Source organism: Oncorhynchus gorbuscha, linkage group LG10 (assembly GCF_021184085.1).
Source record: "Oncorhynchus gorbuscha isolate QuinsamMale2020 ecotype Even-year linkage group LG10, OgorEven_v1.0, whole genome shotgun sequence".
In the NCBI taxonomy this organism is placed as follows: Eukaryota; Metazoa; Chordata; class Actinopteri; order Salmoniformes; family Salmonidae; genus Oncorhynchus; species Oncorhynchus gorbuscha.
Genome location: NC_060182.1, coordinates 88,434,874 through 88,458,625, shown reverse-complemented (window position 1 = coordinate 88,458,625; position 23,752 = coordinate 88,434,874). Strand labels below are relative to the sequence as shown.

Sequence of the window (23,752 nt, the reverse complement as noted above, 5' to 3'; positions counted from 1 at the left end):
ACTCTGATCAACACTAGTGGGTGCACTATACAGGGAATAGGGTGCTTTTTGGGACTGAACCAGAGCCAGCTAAATGGAAAAGAAATATTCAGTGCAGGAGAATTGGGGGACGGAGGGAAAGAGGGAGGCAAAGACAGTCACTGGCAGGCAAATTAATCTGTCTGGCCTTGTTCTGTGAATGGTTGCCGGGACAACAGTGGTGCATCACTGTACTGTATGCCTTCGTGATATCCTATTCCCTATACAGTGCACTGTAGGTCTCTGGGCTCACTCGTAGGGCTCTGGTCAAAAGGAGTGCATTAGATAGGTAATAGGGAGCCATTTGGGACGTAGCCTATACAACAGAATGACATGATGGATGGTAACTCACCCTGTCTTCGGTATGAATCTGACACAAGGGATGGAGGGATATTTATACCATGCAATCCCACAATGCTTCACTTTAATCTGGGCGAGTCACTGACATCCTCAGCCACTAGATGGAGGTCTTTCCTTATTGGCTTGTGATGGGCTAGCCTCAAACCCAGCAATTCTAAAGAAGAATAGTGAGTGTGATGACTGGCAGCCTGCGAGTCAGCCTCTAGGACAGTAGCTTAGCATTTAGCCTCTAGGAAAGTAGCTTAGCATTTAGCCTCTAGGACAGTAGCTTACTGTTCAGCCTCTAGGACAGTAGCTTAGCATTTAGCCTCTTGGACAGTAGCTTAGCATTTCGCCTATAATGTCTTAGATTTTAGCCTCTAAAATAGGAACTTAGCTTTCATCTTATTGAGTGAGTTTGAGTTTATTTTATTTTTTCAGGGACAGTGCACATTAATCATAATTTCAGTAAAAGTAAAAGGCTAATTTTCAACTGCAGTCCCTGGGCAGGTTGTTAAAAACAATTACAATACAGACAATCAATGAGCAGTGAGCACACGCAGAGCATCATTGGACAACCAAGACATAGCATGCAGACAGAGCAACATAGCACAAAAAAGCAACAAGACAAAATCCATAAAAGTTTTATAGGACAGTAGCTTAGCTTTGAGCCTCTAGGACAGTAGCTTAGCTTTGAGCCTCTAGGACAGTAGCTTAGCTTTCATCTTCTAGGACAGTAGCTTTGCTTTCATCTTCTAGGACAGTAACTTAGCTTTCATCTTCTAGGACAGTAACTTAGCTTTCATCTTCTAGGACAGTAGCTTAGCTTTCATCTTCTAGGACAGTAACTTAGCTTTCATCTTCTAGGACAGTAACTTAGCTTTCATCTTCTAGGACAGTAACTTAGCTTTCATCTTCTAGGACAGTAGCTTAGCTTTCATCCTCTAGGACAGTAGCTTAGCTTTCATCTTCTAGGACAGTAACTTAGCTTTCATCTTCTAGGACAGTAACTTAGCTTTCATCTTCTAGGACAGTAACTTAGCTTTCATCTTCTAGGACAGTAGCTTAGCTTTGAGCCTCCAGGACAGTAGCTTAGCTTTCATCTTCTAGGACAGTAACTTAGCTTTCATCTTCTAGGACAGTAACTTAGCTTTCATCTTCTAGGACAGTAACTTAGCTTTCAGCCTCCTTACATCCAGGGAGATGTTTCAATACTCTACATTGGTTTACTTTCTTCGTTTCCTTTCTTTCACAATCACTGATTAAGGGACTGGATAAGATCCCTCTTAAATCATGCAGGATCAGTCGTCATGGAGGAAAGGAATCCATCTCAACTGAGCTATCCACTTCACCTAACAGCTATCTACAACTGATTATTCATACAAAGTAACATATTGATAACATTTTTAAAAAACTTTATTGCACTTCAGTCTGGGATGAACATTGCCAATTCAGGATGCCACATTTTTGTAAATGTTTGTTTTTCACAATAAATGGGAAATCATAATCAAGTTGAAAATGAAAAAGCATGCGGCACATGACAACTTGTTCAACTTACAACAAGTAAAAGTCTGACTGCGTTATTGTTCTCATAACAGTCATACATGCACAAACTGAGACAATGTACTCTCTGTAGCATGGAAAAATCTCTTGTCTTTATCACTGAATATCATCACATATAGCAAAGACCGGTGAACCTTTTTTTCCACATGGGGCATACATAACATTTCATCAGTATCCTAGGCCAGTATCATTGAGCATGATTTATATCCATTGGAAGTTTAGTCCAGGGCTTACTCCGAGAAACTGGTCCTAAATGTCTGAGACCCTACACTGTCAGAACACTGACCCTACACTGCCAGAACTGTGTCTATGGAGTGTTGTGCGACAGAGGTCTCACAACTTGTGGTGGAGTCTACAGTCTCATGGCCCTCGCTAAGATGGTTTGTTATGGTCCTAGAGTGGCTAGAGAGCTTGGAGTCTGTGCCAGTGGTGGAGAGAGATGGAGATGGTAGGAACTCCTGATCCTGCTCTGTATTGATGTCTGTCTCTGTCTCAGTGGAAGGGGAGGGGCTGGGAGCCGTTTCTGTCCTATCAGAGGGGCTGGTGTTGCCTGGTCCTCTGGGCTTGACCAATTCCATCTCGCAGTCTTTGTTCCAGCCGGCCTCTGGGTGGTGGTCCAGGGGGGCCGACCTGGAAGGAAATCAGTCACGTTTTAATTAAATTCATTAGGCCGTATTTTTTTTCGGTGTAAATGCAGGGCAATGCACAGACCTTTCAAAGGGTAGGTGCTCAAAATGAAAGGGGACAGGTAATTTCTGCCACTACACACTCACCACAAATTGTAACCAAGGCAGTTACATTGCCTCCTAAAGACATGATTGACATGGGGAAAAGAGGGTAGGCTATCAGCTGATAATTGATGTTGATGATTGATGTAAATCTGCTGGTTAGCTCAGTTATATTTTGACTGATTGTGATTTATCTTCGAATGTTCTTAAATAATAGCTTCATAATATAGCCGGATATTCATAATCTTCTAACTGATATATGGCTGGCTGGCTAGTATCTGAATATCTTTTAGCTAGGGTCTATACTACCTATATTCAGTGTTTAATTTGTAAATGTGGAGGTGCAGGAACAAAAGTGAGCGCAAGAGGGGATGACCTGGTAAGCTCTGAGGTGTCAATATAATAAAGCATTGCATGCATATCATCGCATTTGCATAGTGGCATCGAGCTGTAGAGTAGAGGAGCTTACAGAAGTTGCACACATGGGGAAAATGCACTGGCTCGATGTACACTCACTGGACTCGAACGACACACTCACGCAAACACACACACGCGCACACATATTGACACCACTTACACACACATTCACATTCCTTCACACTCTTCACATACGCTGCTGCTACTCTCTGTTTATTATCTATGCATAGTCACTTTACCCCTACCTACATGTACATATTACCTCAATTACCTTGACTAACCTGTACCCCTGCACATTGACTCGGTACTAGTAACCCCTGTATATAGGCTTGTAGTTGTTATTATTGGGTTACTATTTTTCTTTTAGTTTATTTAGCACATTTTTCTTATTTACTTTTGAAAAGTAAATTCCACAAATTAACTTTTAACAAGGCACACCTGTTAATTGAAATGCATTCCAGGTGACTAGCTCATGAAATTGGTTGAGAAAATGAATGCCAAGAGTGTGCAAAGCTGTCATCAAGGCAAAGGGTGGCTACTTTGAAGAATATAAAATCTAAAATATATTTAGATTTGTTTAACACATTTTTGGTTACTACATGATTCCATATGTGTTATTTCATAGTTTTGATGTCTTCACTATTATTCTGCAATGTAGAAAATAGTAAAAATTAAGAAAAACCCTTGAATGAGTAGGTGTGTCCAAACTTTTGACTGGTACTGTATATTTAATAACATACATGCCCATATAAAACATATAAGTAACATATACAGTATATTGCCATATATTAGTTTTCAGAATGAAAGACTTCTGAAGCACCATGTGGTCCATATCAGCGTATCTGCTTACACAGGTAATTGTTTCGCAGCTGGAAAGGCACAATCTACTGTGTATGTGTGTTAATTTCCATCAAAGTTGTTAAGGGATATCATGTTACTACCACAAGGGAGCCTTACTAACACCAGACATTAACATTGTCCTATGACAATAGACCCTGTCGCTCTCTATCCCTCTCTCAGCCAGGTAACGTCAGGAACATGGACTCCTAATGACAATGATTCTGTCTCTCTCTGCCTTTACTAAACCAGGTAGAACCAGAGTGTTAGGATGACACAGTACAACACAGCCGTCAGATGTCATACCTACAAAGCCAACGAAGCACAAACACATCTCCATCCACCACCCGTCTACCCGACAGACAAATAAGGTCTGTGGACATGGATAAGATTGCATGGTTGGTATCAAGTCATTCTGTTATTCACCCTAGACTGCATTGGGAAAGGTGTCGTTTGTGAGGACTCAGTTGCAACCTTATACATTTCCATTGATGTAATCTATATACTGGTCCTCTCTCTAACACAGCAACACACATGCAGTAGTGAAGATGTTACAACCGGAAAATTACTATGTCATTTTAGACCAAGTGTGGTATTTGAAATGAAAGCTTTGACATACTGTATACCTAGATTTCTACTTCTTTACCACTGACCACTGACCAAAGTACAGACCTATTTACCAAAAACCAAGTACAAAAAAACAAACCGCAACACTTAAATCCCACCTGTCTGTGTCTGTTTTGATATATCCTCTGTGGTGCTCTGGTGGATAAAGTTTCTACACATTCTGTACGGACCAAAATGTTTCATTCAAATCCTTCAAAGAAGAGAAGAGGAAGCAAGAGGATGAAGAGGAAGAAAGCTGGCTGGCATCATGAGCCTTCAATGTCAACTCCTGCAGACAACAATGTCTCCTGGACTCCTCCTTAACCACACATTAGAGAATTAGTTACAGGTAGGTGAGTAATCTGAAGGGCTCTGCTGTGGTGACCCTTAGTGACAGATAGGTCAGTCATCCGAAGGGCCATGCGGGAGGGAGTGGGCCTGTCCCAGATGGCACCTTGTGTGGTGCCCTATATAGAGAATAGGGAGTCATTTTGGGACACAATATCAGTTCAAATCTCCTCAGCCCTTAGTCTAAGGCCTGGTACTAAATCATGTAATTAAAAGCCCATTCTCTCAACAAGGACTGGCGTGTTGATGATGTCACCATGGCTACCACCCAGTCACACACACCACCTGCTGATCAGAACCCTCTTCAGAGAATTAGACTAAAGACAAACTATAGAATGAAGTGACTGGATAGAGGATCTGCTGAAAGTATTTGAATGATACACAACTAATAACATAGTGCTGTAATTTGTCACTTAGCAAGATGCTTGTCTCCAAGACAACCGACAGTACAGTGAGTGTATACAGTACGTGTGTATGTGATTCCTATGGGAATTGAACCCATGAACTTATCCTGGCAAGTGCCACGCCAATGGAGCAACATAGGACAGTATTGTATACAAAGTATTAACACACATTATACAACAAACCTTTGGTATTAAGCTTGGTACAGTAGCTTTCAGTTGAAAAGGAGACCAGTAATATTTCTTTACATCTCATATTACATCTGTATTGTAGAGATGCATTCTTTGTATCCAAACCAGAATCTATTTATTTTCTCTTGATGTGGGTGATACCTTCACGCAATGAGGAAGACACATGCAACACTGGGTGGAACTAAAGCCTAAATAATTGACAGACTTGTTTTGTCGAACACAGGCAACATTAGATGTACTGCATGGCTTTCAGGGTATGTGTTATTGATGAGCTGGTGAGTTCTACTTTAGTGTTCAGTGGAACTTGTATTGAAGCTGCTAAAGTGTGCTTTAGCCGAGTAATCAATGATTTTTGCTCAATGCCCATTTCATTTCTCGTGGAAGAAAGATTTAGGTCATTTCCCCCCAACAAGTCCTTGCTGTAATTGTGTAGTTCGACTTCGTTTGGATTTCCACCACATTCCTACTTAGAAATAATAATAATATAATAATAATAATAATAATATATATAATAATATATGGGTGCTGGATCACTTGAAACATGTAGTCAGAAATCTTAAAAGTTCAAAGTAATGTTAAATGTTGTAATGTTAAACTCAGATGAATATGAGAACACGACACAGTGGTGTTTGTTCAGAATAGGGCTTGATGCCTTTTGATCCACCAAGATCATCTCCCTATTGGAGCAGTACCCCATGAATGATTTAAGGAAGATCATTCTTCCTATAGTAGTGACTGAGAAGTGCAGACTTTTTGTTATGTGGCCCGTAATTCTATCACAGGTCACTTTATTGATTAGCTTCCTGTTGTCTCGTATATACGCACACCTGACCTCACAAATATTAACAGATGTCTTTGGTTGCCGACAAAGAAATAGCCTAATTCTGGTCATACCTTTTCTGCCAACCCAACTTTTGTCACAATTCACAAAGCTACATTGAGGTTCTTTCCCATAGACACATTTCATGAACATAACTCATACATTATCAGACAAATTGGATTCATATTATGTGCTATATATGTTTGCATATCTGAACTTTAATGTCTTATAAAAAAAAGTTGCAGTGACTTGATGGAACAAGTCTTGTTGGCTAGTTTGGCTAGTGACGTCTCTCTCTCACCAACCTAGCTAGTTATAGTTGCCAGCCTGTCTCGAGTTCAACACTCATACACTATTCATTGACATATCACATCACTCCAGCCCAACTCCTGCCCTGGTCAAACCTTATTGTTTTTCGCGCAACTTTACTTTTTTGGCCTTTCAGTTTCTGCATTGTAAACGTCTGAAATGGCTATGTAGAATAACTATTTTGGAGAAAAACTTAATCACTCAAAGAGTTTTTTTATTTCTTTCAACAGGAACCATTGAGAGTCCGTTTGAAGAAAAGGAAAGTGTGACATTTTCTTTAATGGTATGTATGCAAATTATTCTAGACCATTTTTTGACAGAATTCATGGAGAGCAATGCTGTTGTATATAGCATAGACACAGCATAGTCTAAATCCTTGTTTATATTTAACATTGATTTGAATATTAAACGATGAATCCAACAGATCTCTTCTCACTGGGTTTTTCTCTCTGGTGTAAACTGTAGTTGGTTTTTCTCTCTGGTGTAAACTGTAGTTGGTTTTTCTCTCTGGTGTAAACTGTAGTTGGCTTTTCTCTCTGGTGTAAACTGTAGTTGGTTTTTCTCTCTGGTGTAAACTGTAGTTGGTTTTTCTCTCTGGTGTAAACTGTAGTTGGTTTTTCTCTCTGGTGTAAACTGTAGTTGGCTTTTCTCTCTGGTGTAAACTGTAGTTGGCATTTCTCTCTGGTGTAAACTGTAGTTGGTTTTTCTCTCTGGTGTAAACTGTAGTTGGTTTTTCTCTCTGGTGTAAACTGTAGTTGGCTTTTCTCTCTGGTGTAAACTGTAAATGACTTAAATGGTTTTTCTCTCTGGTGTAAACTGTAGTTGGTTTTTCTCTCTGGTGTAAACTGTAGTTGGCTTTTCTCTCTGGTGTAAACTGTAGTTGGCTTTTCTCTCTGGTGTAAACTGTAGTTGGTTTTTCTCTCTGGTGTAAACTGTAGTTGGTTTTTCTCTCTGGTGTAAACTGTAGTTGGTTTTTCTCTCTGGTGTAAACTGTAGTTGGTTTTTCTCTCTGGTGTAAACTATAGTTGGTTTTTCTCTCTGGTGTAAACTGTAGTTGGCCTTTCTCTCTGGTGTAAACTGTAGTTGGTTTTTCTCTCTGGTGTAAACTATAGTTGGTTTTTCTCTCTGGTGTAAACTGTAGTTGGTTTTTCTCTCTGGTGTAAACTGTAGTTGGTTTTTCTCTCTGGTGTAAACTGTAGTTGGTTTTTCTCTCTGGTGTAAACTAGTTGGTTTTTCTCTCTGGTGTAAACTGTAGTTGGTTTTTCTCTCTGGTGTAAATTATAGTTGGTTTTTCTCTCTGGTGTAAACTGTAGTTGGTTTTTCTCTCTGGTGTAAACTGTAGTTGGTTTTTCTCTCTGGTGTAAACTGTAGTTGGTTTTTCTCTCTGGTGTAAACTGTAGTTGGCTTTTCTCTCTGGTGTAAACTGTAGTTGGCTTTTCTCTCTGGTGTAAACTGTAGTTGGCTTTTCTCTCTGGTGTAAACTGTAGTTGGCCTTTCTCTCTGGTGTAAACTGTAGTTGGTTTTTCTCTCTGGTGTAAACTGTAGTTGTAGTGGTTTTTCTCTCTGGTGTAAACTTTTCTCTCTGGTGTAAACTGTAGTTGGTTTTTCTCTCTGGTGTAAACTGTAGTTGGCTTTTCTCTCTGGTGTAAACTGTAGTTGGCTTTTCTCTCTGGTGTAAACTGTAGTTGGTTTTTCTCTCTGGTGTAAACTGTAGTTGGCTTTTCTCTCTGGTGTAAACTGTAGTTGGCTTTTCTCTCTGGTGTAAACTGTAGTTGGTTTTTCTCTCTGGTGTAAACTGTAGTTGGCTTTTCTCTCTGGTGTAAACTGTAGTTGGCTTTTCTCTCTGGTGTAAACTGTAGTTGGTTTTTCTCTCTGGTGTAAACTGTAGTTGGCTTTTCTCTCTCTGGTGTAAACTGTAGTTGGCTTTTCTCTCTGGTGTAAACTGTAGTTGGTTTTCTCTGGTGTAAACTGTAGTTGGCCTTTCTCTCTGGTGTAAACTGTAGTTGGCTTTTCTCTCTGGTGTAAACTGTAGTTGGCTTTTCTCTCTGGTGTAAACTGTAGTTGGTTTTTCTCTCTGGTGTAAACTGTAGTTGACCTTTCTCTCTGGTGTAAACTGTAGTTGGCCTTTCTCTCTGGTGTAAACTGTAGTTGGCTTTTCTCTCTGGTGTAAACTGTAGTTGGCTTTTTTCTCTGGTGTAAACTGTAGTTGGCTTTTCTCTCTGGTGTAAACTGTAGTTTTTCTCTCTGGCTTTCTCTCTGGTGTAAACTGTAAATGGCTTTTAATCTGGTGTAAACTGTAGTTGGTTTTCTCTCTGGTGTAAACTGTAGTTGGTTTTTCTCTGGTGTAAACTGTAGTTGGCCTTTCTCTCTGGTGTAAACTGTAGTTGGCTTTTCTCTCTGGTGTAAACTGTAGTTGGTTTTTCTCTCTGGTGTAAACTGTAGTTGGTCTTTCTCTCTGGTGTAAACTGTAGTTGGCCTTTCTCTCTGGTGTAAACTGTAGTTGGCCTTTCTCTCTGGTGTAAACTGTAGTTGGCCTTTATCTCTGGTGTAAACTGTAATTGGTTTTTCTCTCTGGTGTAAACTGTAGTTGGCTTTTCTCTCTGGTATAGTAGGCCTAGATGCTATGTGGATTTTACTGGACTCCTATTAGATTGTGAAGTAGGCCTAGATGCTATGTGGATTTTACTGGACTCCTATTAGATTGTGAAGTAGGCCTAGATGCTATGTGGATTTTACTGGACTCCTATTAGATTGTGAAGTAGGCCTAGATGTTATGTGGATTTTACTGGACTCCTATTAGATTGTGAAGTAGGCTTAGATGCTATGTGGATTTTACTGGACTCATATTAGATTGTGAAGTAGGCCTAGATGCTATGTGGATTTTACTGGACTCCTATTAGATTGTGAAGTAGGCCTAGATGTTATGTGGATTTTACTGGACTCCTATTAGATTGTGAAGTAGGCCTAGATGCTATGTGGATTTTACTGGACTCCTATTAGATTGTGAAGTAGGCCTAGATGCTATGTGGATTTTACTGGACTCCTATTAGATTGTGAAGTAGGCCTAGATGCTATGTGGATTTTACTGGACTCCTATTAGATTGCAAAATGTTGCTGCCATGTGAAGCATTTAAATGCATGGTCTCATTTCATTCAATGTTTTATAAGTACTTAGATGTTTGTGAGCAATTTCATGATGGTTTCACCAACATTTCTGTGTAGAGCTTGTTATTAATAATATCCTCAGTCATGAATAAACTGATGCTTTACATTTAGTTTTATATTGCATGACTAATTATTGTGAGTGCTTTTTTCCCTTCTTTTTCACAAAGCATGTGAAATGTATCCGTGGTTAATTGATGTATTAAGGTCATGGGATGTGAATTATTAAACTCCCCATCGGAGGCCAAATGAGGGTGTGGTGGTAGAATGGAAATCAGGCTACCTGCCTTAAGAAATGACACCCTATTCACTATACAGGGCACTACATTTGATTAGGGCCCACAGGGAATAGGATACCATTTGAGACTGACAAACTCACTCTTATGCTTTGCCATGAGAGGAGACTGGTGTGTGTTCAAAATGGCGCTCTATTCCCTACACAGGGCACTGGTCAAAAGTAGTGCGCTGTACATGGACCAGAAGAGCTCAAATCAATCGAATCAACAGTGTAGAATTTGTTGATTTAGTAATTCCAAAATGTAGTCTACACATAATTATGCAACGGGTGGGTCTAATCCTGAATCCTGATTGGTTAAAATTGCATTCTACGCATCAATAACCTCCCACAAAATGACCCTACTTTATTTACTTCACAGAGCAAGAAGAGGACTGTTCTGAAACATGAAGAAATCACGTGGCCATAAGTCAGACCACGGGAAAGGAGGAGGGGGTACAGACACACACACACACACACACACACACACACACACACACACACACACACACACACACACACACACACACACACACACACACACACACACACACACACACACACACACACACACACACACACGCACGCACACGCACGCACACGCACGGACACACACACACACACACACACACACACACACACACACACACACACACACACACACACACACACACACACACACACACACACACACACACACACACGCACGGACACACACACACACACATGCACACACCAATTGTTTCATTTAAAATAATGGAGATAAGTAAAATGCTTTCATACAACCTTTGGTCCCACTTACTGTGATAAAATCCAGATTAAAATGTGTAACAAAACCTACAATAAATTGTAAACAGTAACATTAAACATTAATACCAACAAACATTAATACAAGACATTTTAAAAAGTCACACAAACAACCTTAAAGGGTGGTTGTCGAGCTTAGCTATCGTCATCCTGTCAGGCTGTTCTGACAGGTGTGGCCTCCTTGACTGTGATTGTCCAGGCGATGAGGCTGCCATCTTGGAGACAGAGGACCTGGACTTCACGGGAGGGATGGGAGGGGAAGGGGGTCTTGACCCTGACACCATCTCCCTGGCCTCAGTCACAGCCGTCACCACTAACGTCTCCAACAAGAGGTAAGCACAGCACACTTCTATGGTGCTTGTGGTTTGCTATTCAATTTACACATAAAATGCACTTCTATGTACACTGAACAAAAATATACATGCAACATGCAACAAGTTCAAAGATTTTACTGAGTTACAGTTCATATAAGGGAATCAGTCAATGGAAATGAATTCATTAGGCCCTAAACTATGGGTTTCACATGACTGGGAATACAAATTGTACAGATACCTTTAAAAAAAACAGAGGTGTGGATCAGAAAACCAATCAGTATCTGGTGTGACCACCTCATGCAGCGTGACACATCTCCTTCACATGGAGTTGATCAGGCTGTTGAGCAGGGATGGAATGTTGTCCCACTTTTCTTCAATGGCTGTGCGAAGTTGCTGGATATTGCATGCGGGCCCATGCATTGCGCCCGGCCCACCACAGGAGTCACTAGTGCGCGATGGGACAGGAAGATCTCTGCAGGCCAAACCCTCCCCTAATCCGGACAACGCTGGGCCAATTGTGTGCCGCCCCATGTGTCTCCCGGCCGCGGCTGGCTGCGACAGAGCCTGGACTCGAACCAGGATCTCTAAGATCTGCTTTAATATTGCAGATAGATTGTAGCTTCCATCAATGTAATTCTCTGCATCATTTCCAATCCCCCATATCTATATTTTCCTTTATTATTTTTCTGTAACCCCGTAATGGACAACAACACCTCTACTTCCAGCTTATACATACTATACACATTTGAAATAGTATAAGCTACATGGACAGTACCAAAACAAATAATTTAATAATTTAATGTCTCTTCGCAGCAAAATCTGCAGAGCAGGGATGGTTGTATCCAAGGCTGATTTTTTTTCTTGAGCGGATGGTTGGGGGGACCGGAACATAATTACAAATCATTTGTAGACTGTAAATTGACTGCAAACAGATATACTATTTGACTAAGACATTAATAATTTCAAACCTTACTTACGATCACGTGTCTCTCTATGCGTGGGAATGCTTGGGAACAGATTTCTAATGAAAATCATGGAGCTGGTGTTTTTAGTATTTTATTTTAGAACATTCGGTGCACGGGTCACCAGTTGGGGAACCCTGACATACAGCGTGTCTGCCATCTGCATGGTACAGTTGAAACCTGGATTCATCCATGAAGAGCACACTTCTCCAGTGTGCCAGTGGCCGTGGAAGGTGAGCATTCGCCCACTGAAGACGATGCCAAACTGCAGTAAGGTCAAGACCCCGGTGAGGACGACAAGCATCTGTGGCATTGTATTGTGTGACAAAACTGCACATTTTAGAGTGGCCTTTTATTGTCCCCAGCACAAAGGTCACCTGCGTAATGATCATGCTGTTTAATCATCTTCTTGATCTGCCACACTTGTCAGGTGAATGGATTATCAGAGGAGAAATACTCACTAATAGGGATGTAAAGAAATTTGTGCAAAACATTTGAGATAGATAAGCTTTTTGTGAGTATGGAACATTTCTGGGATCTTTTATTTCAGCTTATGAACTATGGAACCAAAACTTTACATGTTGTGTTCATATTTTTGTTCAGTGAAGTAAGATAGCATAGAAGCAAACTCTGCGTGTTGGATTGAAGACAGGTGTTTCAATGACATTGTTTACCATGTAGTATCCTGTATGTTTACAGAATTCTGAAATGAAAGTCTGCATTGATTTAATCACACTAAAACATTTCTAACATGTGTCTATCGTCAGATCAAAACCAGACATTAAGATGGAACCTAGTGCCGGGAGACCAGTGGATTACCAAGTAAATTGAACTATACAGTATGCTCAATGAATCAAGGAATAATCCGAATGTAACATATTGTTGTACTCCAGAGTGTTTCTACATGATAATCCTATTTCACCAGGTTAGTGTTACCATCGTAGAGGCCAGACAGCTAGTAGGGCTGAACATGGACCCAGTGGTCTGTGTGGAGATCGGAGACGATAAGAAGTACACTCAGATGAAGGAGTCGACAAACTGCCCATATTACAATGAGGTAACCAGCCTGCTCTGGAATGATGATGCGGAGGAGGAGGAGGTTGATGAGTGTGATGATGATTATAACAAGGTCTACAGCATTGTACTTGAATATTTAGTAAATTTTCAATAAAGCTACACATTTTAACAGCAAACTTCATTACCCTCATGCATTTATTTTATCTCACATTTCTCTTTTAGTATTTTGTCTTTGACTTCCACGTCCCATCGGATGTTATGTTTGACAAGATCCTGAAGCTTTCGGTGAGTAGCTCTACCACCATACAAACAAACAAACAAACAGCTGTGCTACAATTCCCCTCCCTATCTAGATGAATGGGGAGCCATGGGAATCGCTGTGTCTATTATTCATACAGTCTATAATTCCTCTCCCTATCTAGATGAATGGGGAGCCATGGGAATCGCTGTGTCTATTATTCATACAGTCTATAATTCCTCTCCCTATCTAGATGAATGGGGAGCCATGGGAATCGCTTTGTCTATTATTCATATAGTCTATAATTCCTCTCCCTATCTAGATGAATGAATGGGGAGCCATGAAACAAGGGCCTTACGGAGGTTGGCGGGGGGAAAACTGGAACGGTGCTTGAAAACCTGAATCATTCCTCTTGCTGTGTCTATTATTCATACAGTCTATAATTCCTCTCCCTATCTAGATGAATGGGGAGCCATGGAAATCGCTGTGTCTATTATTCATATAGTCTATAATTCCTCTCCCTATCTAGATGAATGGGGAGCCATGGGAATCGCTGTGTCTATTATTCATATAGTCTATAATTCCTCTCCCTATCTAGATGAATGGGTAGCCATGGGAATCGCTGTGTCTATTATTCATACAGTCTATAATTCCTCTCAATATCTAGATGAATGGGGAGCCATGGGAATCGCTGTGTCTATTATTCATATAGTCTATAATTCCTCTCCCTATCTAGATGAATGGGGAGCCATGGGAATCACTGTGTCTATTATTCATACAGTCTATAAATCCTCTCCCTATCTAGATGAATGGGTAGCCATGGGAATCGCTGTGTCTATTATTCATATAGTCTATAATTCCTCTCCCTATCTAGATGAATGGGGAGCCATGGGAATCGCTGTGTCTATTATTCATACAGTCTATAATTCCTCTCCCTATCTAGATGAATGGGGAGCCATGGGAATTGCTGTGTCTATTATTCATACAGTCTATAATTCCTCTCCATATCTAGATGAATGGGGAGCCATGGGAATCGCTGTGTCTATTATTCATATAGTCTATAATTCCTCTCCCTATCTAGATGAATGGGGAGCCATGGGAATCGCTGTGTCTATTATTCATATAGTCTATAATTCCTCTCCCTATCTAGATGAATGCGGAGCCATGGGAATCGCTGTGTCTATTATTCATATAGTCTATAATTCCTCTCCCTATCTAGATGAATGGGGAGCCATGGGAATCGCTGTGTCTATTATTCATACAGTCTTTCATAATAGTCAACTCAGGTCACATGTTACTGAAGCACATTACAATCTGCTTATCCATCCCTCAGGTCATCCACTCCAAGAACCTGCTGCGTAGTGGCACCCTGGTTGGCTCCTTCAAACTGGACATAGGCACCGTCTACTCACAGCCAGGTCAGGGAGAAACAGAGAGAAACATAGTAGCTACTAACGACTCATCTATGGTTCTGGTGCTGATCGTTGTTCATATTCATGTTGATGTTTTATTTAATTTAAAAAATGTTCAACAGAACACCAGTTTTTCCACAAATGGGCCCTTCTCTCTGACCCTGATGACATCACTGCCGGGTGCAAAGGTTACATTAAATGTGACATCGCCGTTGTGGGGAAAGGAGACAACATCAAGACTCCCCACAAGGCCACAGAAACCGATGAAGATGACATAGAAGGGTAAAAAATGGCCTACATATTACTGGGGATATGAATGAACCCTATCCTACATATTACTGGGGATATGAATTAACCCTAACCTACATATTACTGGGGATATGAATGAACCCTAACCTACATATTACTGGGGATATGAATGAACCCTAACCTACATATTACTGGGGATATGAGTGAACCCTAACCTACATATTACTGGGGATATGAGTGAACCCTACTGGGGATATGAGTGAACCCTAACCTACATATTACTGGGGATATGAATGAACCCTAACCTACATATTACTGGGGATATGAATGAACCCTAACCTACATATTACTGGGGATATGAGTGAACCCTAACCTACATATTACTGGGGATATGAATGAGAAAAGCACTAATACTGTAGAGGTAATTAACCCTAACCTACATATTACTGGGGATATGAATTAACCCTAACCTACATATTACTGGGGATATGAATGAGAAAAGCACTAATACTGTAGAGGTAATTAACCCTAACCTACATATTACTGGGGATATGAGTGAACCCTAACCTACATATTACTGGGGATATGAATGAGAAAAGCACTAATACTGTAGAGGTAATTAACCCTAACCTACATATTACTGGGGATATGAATGAGAAAAGCACTAATACTGTAGAGGTAATTAACCCTAACCTACATATTACTGGGGATATGAATGAGAAAAGCACTAATACTGTAGAGGTAATTAACCCTAACCTACATATTACTGGGGATATGAGTGAGAAATCAAAATGTAGCTTAAGGCCCCCAAGAGGCTGACTGCATGTGTGGGTATGGATGTGGGTACACAGACCCGCAAGCCACTGCGGCCCCTCACCCCCATCAAAGTTGCCCCTCCCTGCTCTAAAGTGCCCTGTGAATGATCTCCCATCTCACAATTCTTGCTTAGTTTCTAATGCTGTTTTAGTCACAGAGATAAAATACAGTGTGTTACAAGTGTTCTCTTTGATTCTGTGGTTTCAGTAACCTGCTGTTACCTGAGGGGGTTCCTGCGGAGCGCCAGTGGGCTCGCTACTATGTGAAGATCTACAGAGCCGAGGGCCTTCCCAAGATGAACACCAGCATCATGGCTAATGTCAAGAAGGCTTTTATAGGGGAGAACAAGGACCTTGTGGACCCTTATGTACAAATACTGTTCGCTGGCCAGAGGGTAAGTTAAAGCACTGTTCAGGTGCTATGCTGTGTTACGTTAAACTATGTTATGTTATCCTGTGTTACGTTAAACTATGTTATGTTATGCTGTGTTACGTTAAACTATGTTATCCTGTGTTACGTTAAACTATGTTATCCTGTGTTACGTTAAACTATGTTATGTTATGCTGTGGTACGTTAAACTATGTTATGTTATCCTGTGTTACGTTAAACTATGTTATGTTATCCTGTGTTACATTAAACTATGTTATGTTATCCTGTGTTACGTTTAACTATGTTATGTTATCCTGTGTTACGTTAAACTATGTTATGTTATCCTGTGTTACGTTTAACTATGTTATGTTATGCTGTGTTACGTTTAACTATGTTATGTTATCCTGTGTTATGTTAAACTATGTTATGTTATCCTGTGTTACGTTTAACTATGTTATGTTATGCTGTGTTACGTTAAACTATGTTATTTTATCCTGTGTTACGTTTAACTATGTTATGTTATGCTGTGTTACGTTAAACTATGTTATTTTATCCTGTGTTACGTTTAACTATGTTATGTTATGCTGTGTTACGTTAAACTATGTTATTTTATCCTGTGTTACGTTTAACTATGTTATGTTATGCTGTGTTACGTTAAACTATGTTATGTTATCCTGTGTTACGTTTAACTATGTTATGTTATCCTGTGTTATGTTAAACTATGTTATTGTAAAGGTTTTCTTCCTGGGAAGGAGAGGCGGACCAATACGCAGCGTGGTTGAAGTTCATGGTTTTTTAATAAGAAAAACTACACATTAACAAACTAAAAAACAATAACTGTGAAAACCCGAAACCAGTCCCATGTGGTACAAACACTGACACAGGAGACAATCACCCACAAAACCCAACACCAAACAGGCTACCTAAATATGGTTCCCAATCAGAGACAATGACTTAACATCTGCCAATCTGCGGTCAACAAGGCAGAGTTCATCTCAGCCTATGCCTCCCTCCAGTCCCTCGACTTCTTGGCACTGACGGAAACATGGATCACCACAGACAACACTGCTACTCCTACTGCTCTCTCTTCGTCCGCCCACGTGTTCTCGCACACCCCGAGAGCGTCTGGTCAGCGGGGTGGTGGCACCGGGATCCTCATCTCTCCCAAGTGGTCATTCTCTCTTTCTCCCCTTACCCATCTGTCTATCGCCTCCTTTGAATTCCATGCTGTCACAGTTACTAGCCCTTTCAAGCTTAACATCCCTATCATTTATCGCCATCCAGGTTCCCTCGGAGAGTTCATCAATGAGCTTGATGCCTTGATAAGCTCCTTTCCTGAGGACGGCTCACCTCTCACAGTTCTGGGCGACTTTAACCTCCCCACGTCTACCTTTGACTCTTTCCTCTCTGCCTCCTTCTTTCCACTCCTCTCCTCTTTTGACCTCACCCTCTCACCTTCCCCCCCTACTCACAAGGCAGGCAATATGCTCGACCTCATCTTTACTAGATGCTGTTCCTCCACTAACCTCATTGCAACTCCCCTCCAAGTCTCCGACCACTGCCTTGTATCCTTTTCCCTCTCGCTCTCATCCAACACCTCCCACACTGCCCCTACTCGGATGGTATCGCGCCGTCCCAACCTTCGCTCTCTCTCCCCCGCTACTCTCTCCTCTTCCATCCTATCATCTCTTCCCTCCGCTCAAACCTTCTCCCACCTATCTCCTGATTCTGCCTCCTCAACCCTCCTCTCCTCCCTCTCTGCATCCCTTGACTCTCTATGTCCCCTATCCTCCAGGCCGGCTCGGTCCTCCCCTCCCGCTCCGTGGCTCGATGACTCATTGCGAGCTCACAGAACAGGGCTCCGGGCAGCCGAGCGGAAATGGAGGAAAACTCGCCTCCCTGCGGACCTGGCATCCTTTCACTCCCTCCTCTCTACATTTTCCTCCTCTGTCTCTGCTGCTAAAGCCACTTTCTACCACGCTAAATTCCAAGCATCTGCCTCTAACCCTAGGAAGCTCTTTGCCACCTTCTCCTCCCTCCTGAATCCTCCGCCCCCTCCCCCCCCTCCTCCCTCTCTGCAGATGAGACTACACACTCTAAACCTAAACAACACAATTATCTTGGATACGATGATACGAAGACAGCAAAGACAGCTATGTAGCTAGCTAACACTAAACTAATCAAGTCGTTCAGTTGAGTGTAATAGTTTCTCCAGTGCAGCTAATCAGTGGACGTTAGCTAGCTGGCTAGTGAAGACTACGTTAGGACGGCGAAATACGATAATTACGCAATTATCTTTGATACAAAGACGGCTATGTAGCTAGCTGAGAAGAAATTGCTAAGATAAGACAAATCAAACCGTTGTGATATAATGAAATATAATGAAAAAGTTATACTACCCGCTCCGTGGGAGCGAAGTGCAGATGCGACCACTCGCTCCAACCGGAGGGCCCGTAGCATAACATAACATAGCGTAACATAACATAGCGTAGCATAACATAGCGTAGCGTAACATAGCGTAACGTAACATAGCGTAACATAACATAGCGTAACATAACATAGCGTAACATAACATAGCATAACATAACATAGCGTAACATAACATAGCGTAACATAACATAGCGTAACATAACATAGCATAACATAACATAGCGTAACATAACATAGAATAGCAAAACATAGAATAGCAAAACATAGAATAGTGTAACATAGTTTAACAGACACACTCATACACATGATAACACACACACTCTACACACACATACGTAGTGGCCTGAGGGAACACAATTAATGTGTTGTGAAAAGTGTTATGAAATGTAATGTCATGTCATATTTTTTTATTGTATATAACTGCTTTAATATTGCTGGACCCCAGGAGAGCTAATGGGGACCCTTAATAAATACAAATATCATAACATACTTTAACGTAACACAGGATAACACATAGTTTAATGTAACACAGGATAACACATAGTTTAACGTAACACAGAGTAACATAAATAGTTTAACGTAACACAGAGTAACATAACATAGTTTAACGTAACACAGAATAACATAACATAGTTTAACGTAACACAGAGTAACATAACTGTCACACCCTGACCATAGTTTGCTTTGTATGTTTCTATGTTTTGTTTGGTCAGGGTTTGATCTGAGTGGACATTCTATGTTGTGTGTCTAGTTTGTCTGTTTCTGTGTTTGGCCTGATATGGTTCTCAATCAGAGGCAGATTTACATTTACATTTACATTTAAGTCATTTAGCAGACGCTCTTATCCAGAGCGACTTACAAATTGGTGCATTCACCTTATGACATCCAGTGGGACAGTCACTTAACAACAGTGCATCTAAAACTTAGGGGGGGGGGTGAGAGGGATTACTTATCCTATCCTAGGTATTCCTTAAAGAGGTGGGGTTTCAGATGTCTCCGGAAGGTGGTGATTGACTCCGCTGTCCTGGCGTCGTGAGGGAGTTTGTTCCACCATTGGGGGGCAAGGGCAGCGAACAGTTTTGACTGGGCTGAGCGGGAGCTGTACTTCCTCAGTGGTAGGGAGGCGAGCAGGCCAGAGGTGGATGAACACAGTGCCCTTGTTTGGGTGTAGGGCCTGATCAGAGCCTGGAGGTACTGAGGTGCCGTTCCCCTCACAGCTCCGTAGGCAAGCACCATGGTCTTGTAGCGGATGCGAGCTTCAACTGGAAGCCAGTGGAGAGAAGGGAGGAGCGGGGTGACGTGAGAGAACTTGGGAATGTTGAACACCAGACGGGCTGCGGCGTTCTGGATGAGTTGAAGGGGTTTAATGGCACAGGCAGGGAGCCCAGCCAACAGCAAGTTGCAGTAATCCAGATGGGAGATGACAAGTGCCTGGATTAGGACCTGCGCCGCTTCCTGTGTGAGGCAGGGTCTCGACCCCGCCCTGTGCAACTGGGTACTGGACTTCCTGACGGGCCGCCCCCAGGTGGTGAGGGTAGGCAACAACATCTCCTCCCCGCTGATCCTCAACACGGGGGCCCCACAAGGGTGCGTTCTGAGCCCTCTCCTGTACTCCCTGTTCACCCACGACTGCGTGGCCACGCACGCCTCCAACTCAATCATCAAGTTTGCGGACGACACAACAGTGGTAGGCTTGATTACCAACAACGACGAGACGGCCTACAGGGAGGAGGTGAGGGCCCTTGGAGTGTGGTGTCAGGAAAATAACCTCACACTCAACGACAACAAAACTAAGGAGATGATTGTGGACTTCAGGAAACAGCAGAGGGAACACCCCCCTATCCACATCGATGGAACAGTAGTGGAGAGGGTAGCTAGTTTTAAGTTCCTCGGCATACACATCACAGACAAACTGAATTGGTCCACTCACACTGACAGCGTCGTGAAGAAGGCGCAGCAGCGCCTATTCAACCTCAGGAGGCTGAAAAAATTCGGCTTGTCACCAAAAGCACTCACAAACTTCTACAGATGCACAATCGAGAGCATCCTGGCGGGCTGTATCACCGCCTGGTACGGCAACTGCTCCGCCCTCAACCGTAAGGCTCTCCAGAGGGTAGTGAGGACTGCACAACGCATCACCGGGGGCAAACTACCTGCCCTCCAGGACACCTACACCACCCGTTGTTACAGGAAGGCCATAAAGATCATCAAGGACATCAACCACCCGAACCACTGCCTGTTCACCCCGCTATCATCCAGAAGGCGAGGTCAGTACAGGTGCATCAAAGCTGGGACCGAGAGACTGAAAAACAGCTTCTATCTCAAGGCCATCAGACTGTTAAATAGCCACCACTAACATTGAGTGGCTGCTGCCAACACACTGTCATTGACACTGACCCAACTCCAGCCATTTTAATAATGGGAATTGATGGAAATGATGTAAATATATCACTAGCCACTTTAAACAATGCTACCTTATATAATGTTACTTACCCTACATTATTCATCTCATATGCATATGTATATACTGTACTCTACAACATCGACTGCATCCTTATGTAACACATGTATCACTAGCCACTTTAACTATGCCACTTTGTTTACTTTGTCTACACACTCATCTCATATGTATATACTGTACTCGATACCATCTACTGTATGCTGCTCTGTACCATCACTCATTCATATATCCTTATGTACATGTTCCTTATCCCCTTACACTGTGTATAAGACAGTAGTTTTGGAATTGTTAGTTAGATTACTTGTTGGTTATCACTGCATTGTCGGAACTAGAAGCACAAGCATTTCGCTACACTCGCATTAACATCTGCTAACCATGTGTATGTGACAAATAAAATTTGATTTGATTTTACTCTGCGGATGTTGTAGAGCATGAACCTACAGGAACGGGCCACCGCCTTGATGTTGGTTGAGAACGACAGGGTGTTGTCCAGGATCACGCCAAGGTTCTTGGCGCTCTGGGAGGAGGACACAATGGAGTTGTCAACCGTGATGGCGAGATCATGGAACGGGCAGTCCTTCCCCGGGAGGAAGAGCAGCTCCGTCTTGCCGAGGTTCAGCTTGAGGTGGTGATCCGTCATCCACACTGATATGTCTGCCAGACATGCAGAGATGCGATTCGCCACCTGGTCATCAGAAGGGGGAAAGGAGAAGATTAATTGTGTGTCGTCTGCATAGCAATGATAAGAGAGACCATGTGAGGTTATGACAGAGCCAAGTGACTTGGTGTATAGCGAGAATAGGAGAGGGCCAAGAACAGAGCCCTGGGGACACCAGTGGTGAGAGCGCGTGGTGAGGAGACAGATTCTCGCCACGCCACCTGGTAGGAGCGACCTGTCAGGTAGGACGCAATCCAAGCGTGGGCCGCGCCGGAGATGCCCAACTCGGAGAGGGTGGAGAGGAGGATCTGATGGTTCACAGTATCGAAGGCAGCCGACAGATCTAGAAGGATGAGAGCAGAGGAGAGAGAGTTAGCTTTAGCAGTGCGGAGCGCCTCCGTGATACAGAGGAGAGCAGTCTCAGTTGAATGACTAGTCTTGAAACCTGACTGATTTGGATCAAGAAGGTCATTCAGAGAGAGATAGCGGGAGAGCTGGCCAAGGACGGCACGTTCAAGAGTTTTGGAGAGAAAAGAAAGAAGGGATACTGGTCTGTAATTGTTGACATCGGAGGGATCGAGTGTAGGTTTTTTCAGAAGGGGTGCAACTCTCGCTCTCTTGAAGACGGAAGGGACGTAGCCAGCGGTCAGGGATGAGTTGATGAGCGAGGTGAGGTAAGGGAGAAGGTCTCCGGAAATGGTCAGGAGAAGAGAGGAGGGGATAGGGTCAAGCGGGCAGGTTGTTGGGCGGCCGGCCGTCACAAGACGCGAGATTTCATCTGGAGAGAGAGGGGAGAAAGAGGTCAGAGCACAGGGTAGGGCAGTGTGAGCAGAACCAGCGGTGTCGTTTGACTTAGCAAACGAGGATCGGATGTCGTCGACCTTCTTTTCAAAATGGTTGACGAGACTAGTCATTCAACTGAGACTGCTCTCCTCTGTATCATGGAGGCGCTCCGCACTGCTAAAGCTAACTCTCTCTCCTCTGCTCTCATCCTTCTAGATCTATCGGCTGCCTTCGATACTGTGAACCATCAGATCCTCCTCTCCACCCTCTCCGAGTTGGGCATCTCCGGCGCGGCCCACGCTTGGATTGCGTCCTACCTGACAGGTCGCTCCTACCAGGTGGCGTGGCGAGAATCTGTCTCCTCACCACGCGCTCTCACCACTGGTGTCCCCCAGGGCTCTGTTCTTGGCCCTCTCCTATTCTCGCTATACACCAAGTCACTTGGCTCTGTCATAACCTCACATGGTCTCTCTTATCATTGCTATGCAGACGACACACAATTAATCTTCTCCTTTCCCCCTTCTGATGACCAGGTGGCGAATCGCATCTCTGCATGTCTGGCAGACATATCAGTGTGGATGACGGATCACCACCTCAAGCTGAACCTCGGCAAGACGGAGCTGCTCTTCCTCCCGGGGAAGGACTGCCCGTTCCATGATCTCGCCATCACGGTTGACAACTCCATTGTGTCCTCCTCCCAGAGCGCCAAGAACCTTGGCGTGATCCTGGACAACACCCTGTCGTTCTCAACCAACATCAAGGCGGTGGCCCGTTCCTGTAGGTTCATGCTCTACAACATCCGCAGAGTACGACCCTGCCTCACACAGGAAGCGGCATAGGTCCTAATCCAGGCACTTGTCATCTCCCGTCTGGATTACTGCAACTCGCTGTTGGCTGGGCTCCCTGCCTGTGCCATTAAACCCCTTCAACTCATCCAGAACGCCGCAGCCCGTCTGGTGTTCAACCTTCCCAAGTTCTCTCACGTCACCCCGCTCCTCCGTTCTCTCCACTGGCTTCCAGTTGAAGCTCGCATCCGCTACAAGACCATGGTGCTTGCCTACGGAGCTGTGAGGGGAACGGCACCTCAGTACCTCCAGGCTCTGATCAGGCCCTACACCCAAACAAGGGCACTGCGTTCATCCACCTCTGGCCTGCTCGCCTCCCTACCACTGAGGAAGTACAGCTCCCGCTCAGCCCAGTCAAAACTGTTCGCTGCCCTGGC

At 43.1% G+C, this 23,752-nt stretch overlaps 1 protein-coding gene and 1 long non-coding RNA gene across 2 annotated transcripts in view; one reads left to right on the top strand and one right to left on the bottom strand.

Annotated features, from left to right (window-relative positions):
• Nucleotides 1-1,756: 1,756 nt before the first annotated feature.
• LOC124045341 lies at nt 1,757-4,882 on the bottom strand. The gene is made up of 2 exons (XR_006840831.1): nt 4,628-4,882; nt 1,757-2,550 (listed from the first exon to the last, which is right to left on the bottom strand). It is a non-coding gene; the product is annotated as an uncharacterized LOC124045341 (long non-coding RNA).
• A 5,539-nt stretch (nt 4,883-10,421) lies between these two features.
• LOC124046973 (otoferlin-like) overlaps nt 10,422-23,752 on the top strand; it is a 44,774-nt gene continuing 31,443 nt past the window's right edge. The window contains exons 1-8 of the mRNA XM_046367724.1: nt 10,422-10,470; nt 11,021-11,153; nt 12,865-12,919; nt 13,023-13,154; nt 13,337-13,399; nt 14,686-14,770; nt 14,887-15,046; nt 16,037-16,223. Coding sequence (XP_046223680.1) covers nt 10,422-10,470; nt 11,021-11,153; nt 12,865-12,919; nt 13,023-13,154; nt 13,337-13,399; nt 14,686-14,770; nt 14,887-15,046; nt 16,037-16,223 — 864 coding nt within the window. The remainder of the gene's footprint in view (nt 10,471-11,020; nt 11,154-12,864; nt 12,920-13,022; nt 13,155-13,336; nt 13,400-14,685; nt 14,771-14,886; nt 15,047-16,036; nt 16,224-23,752) is intronic.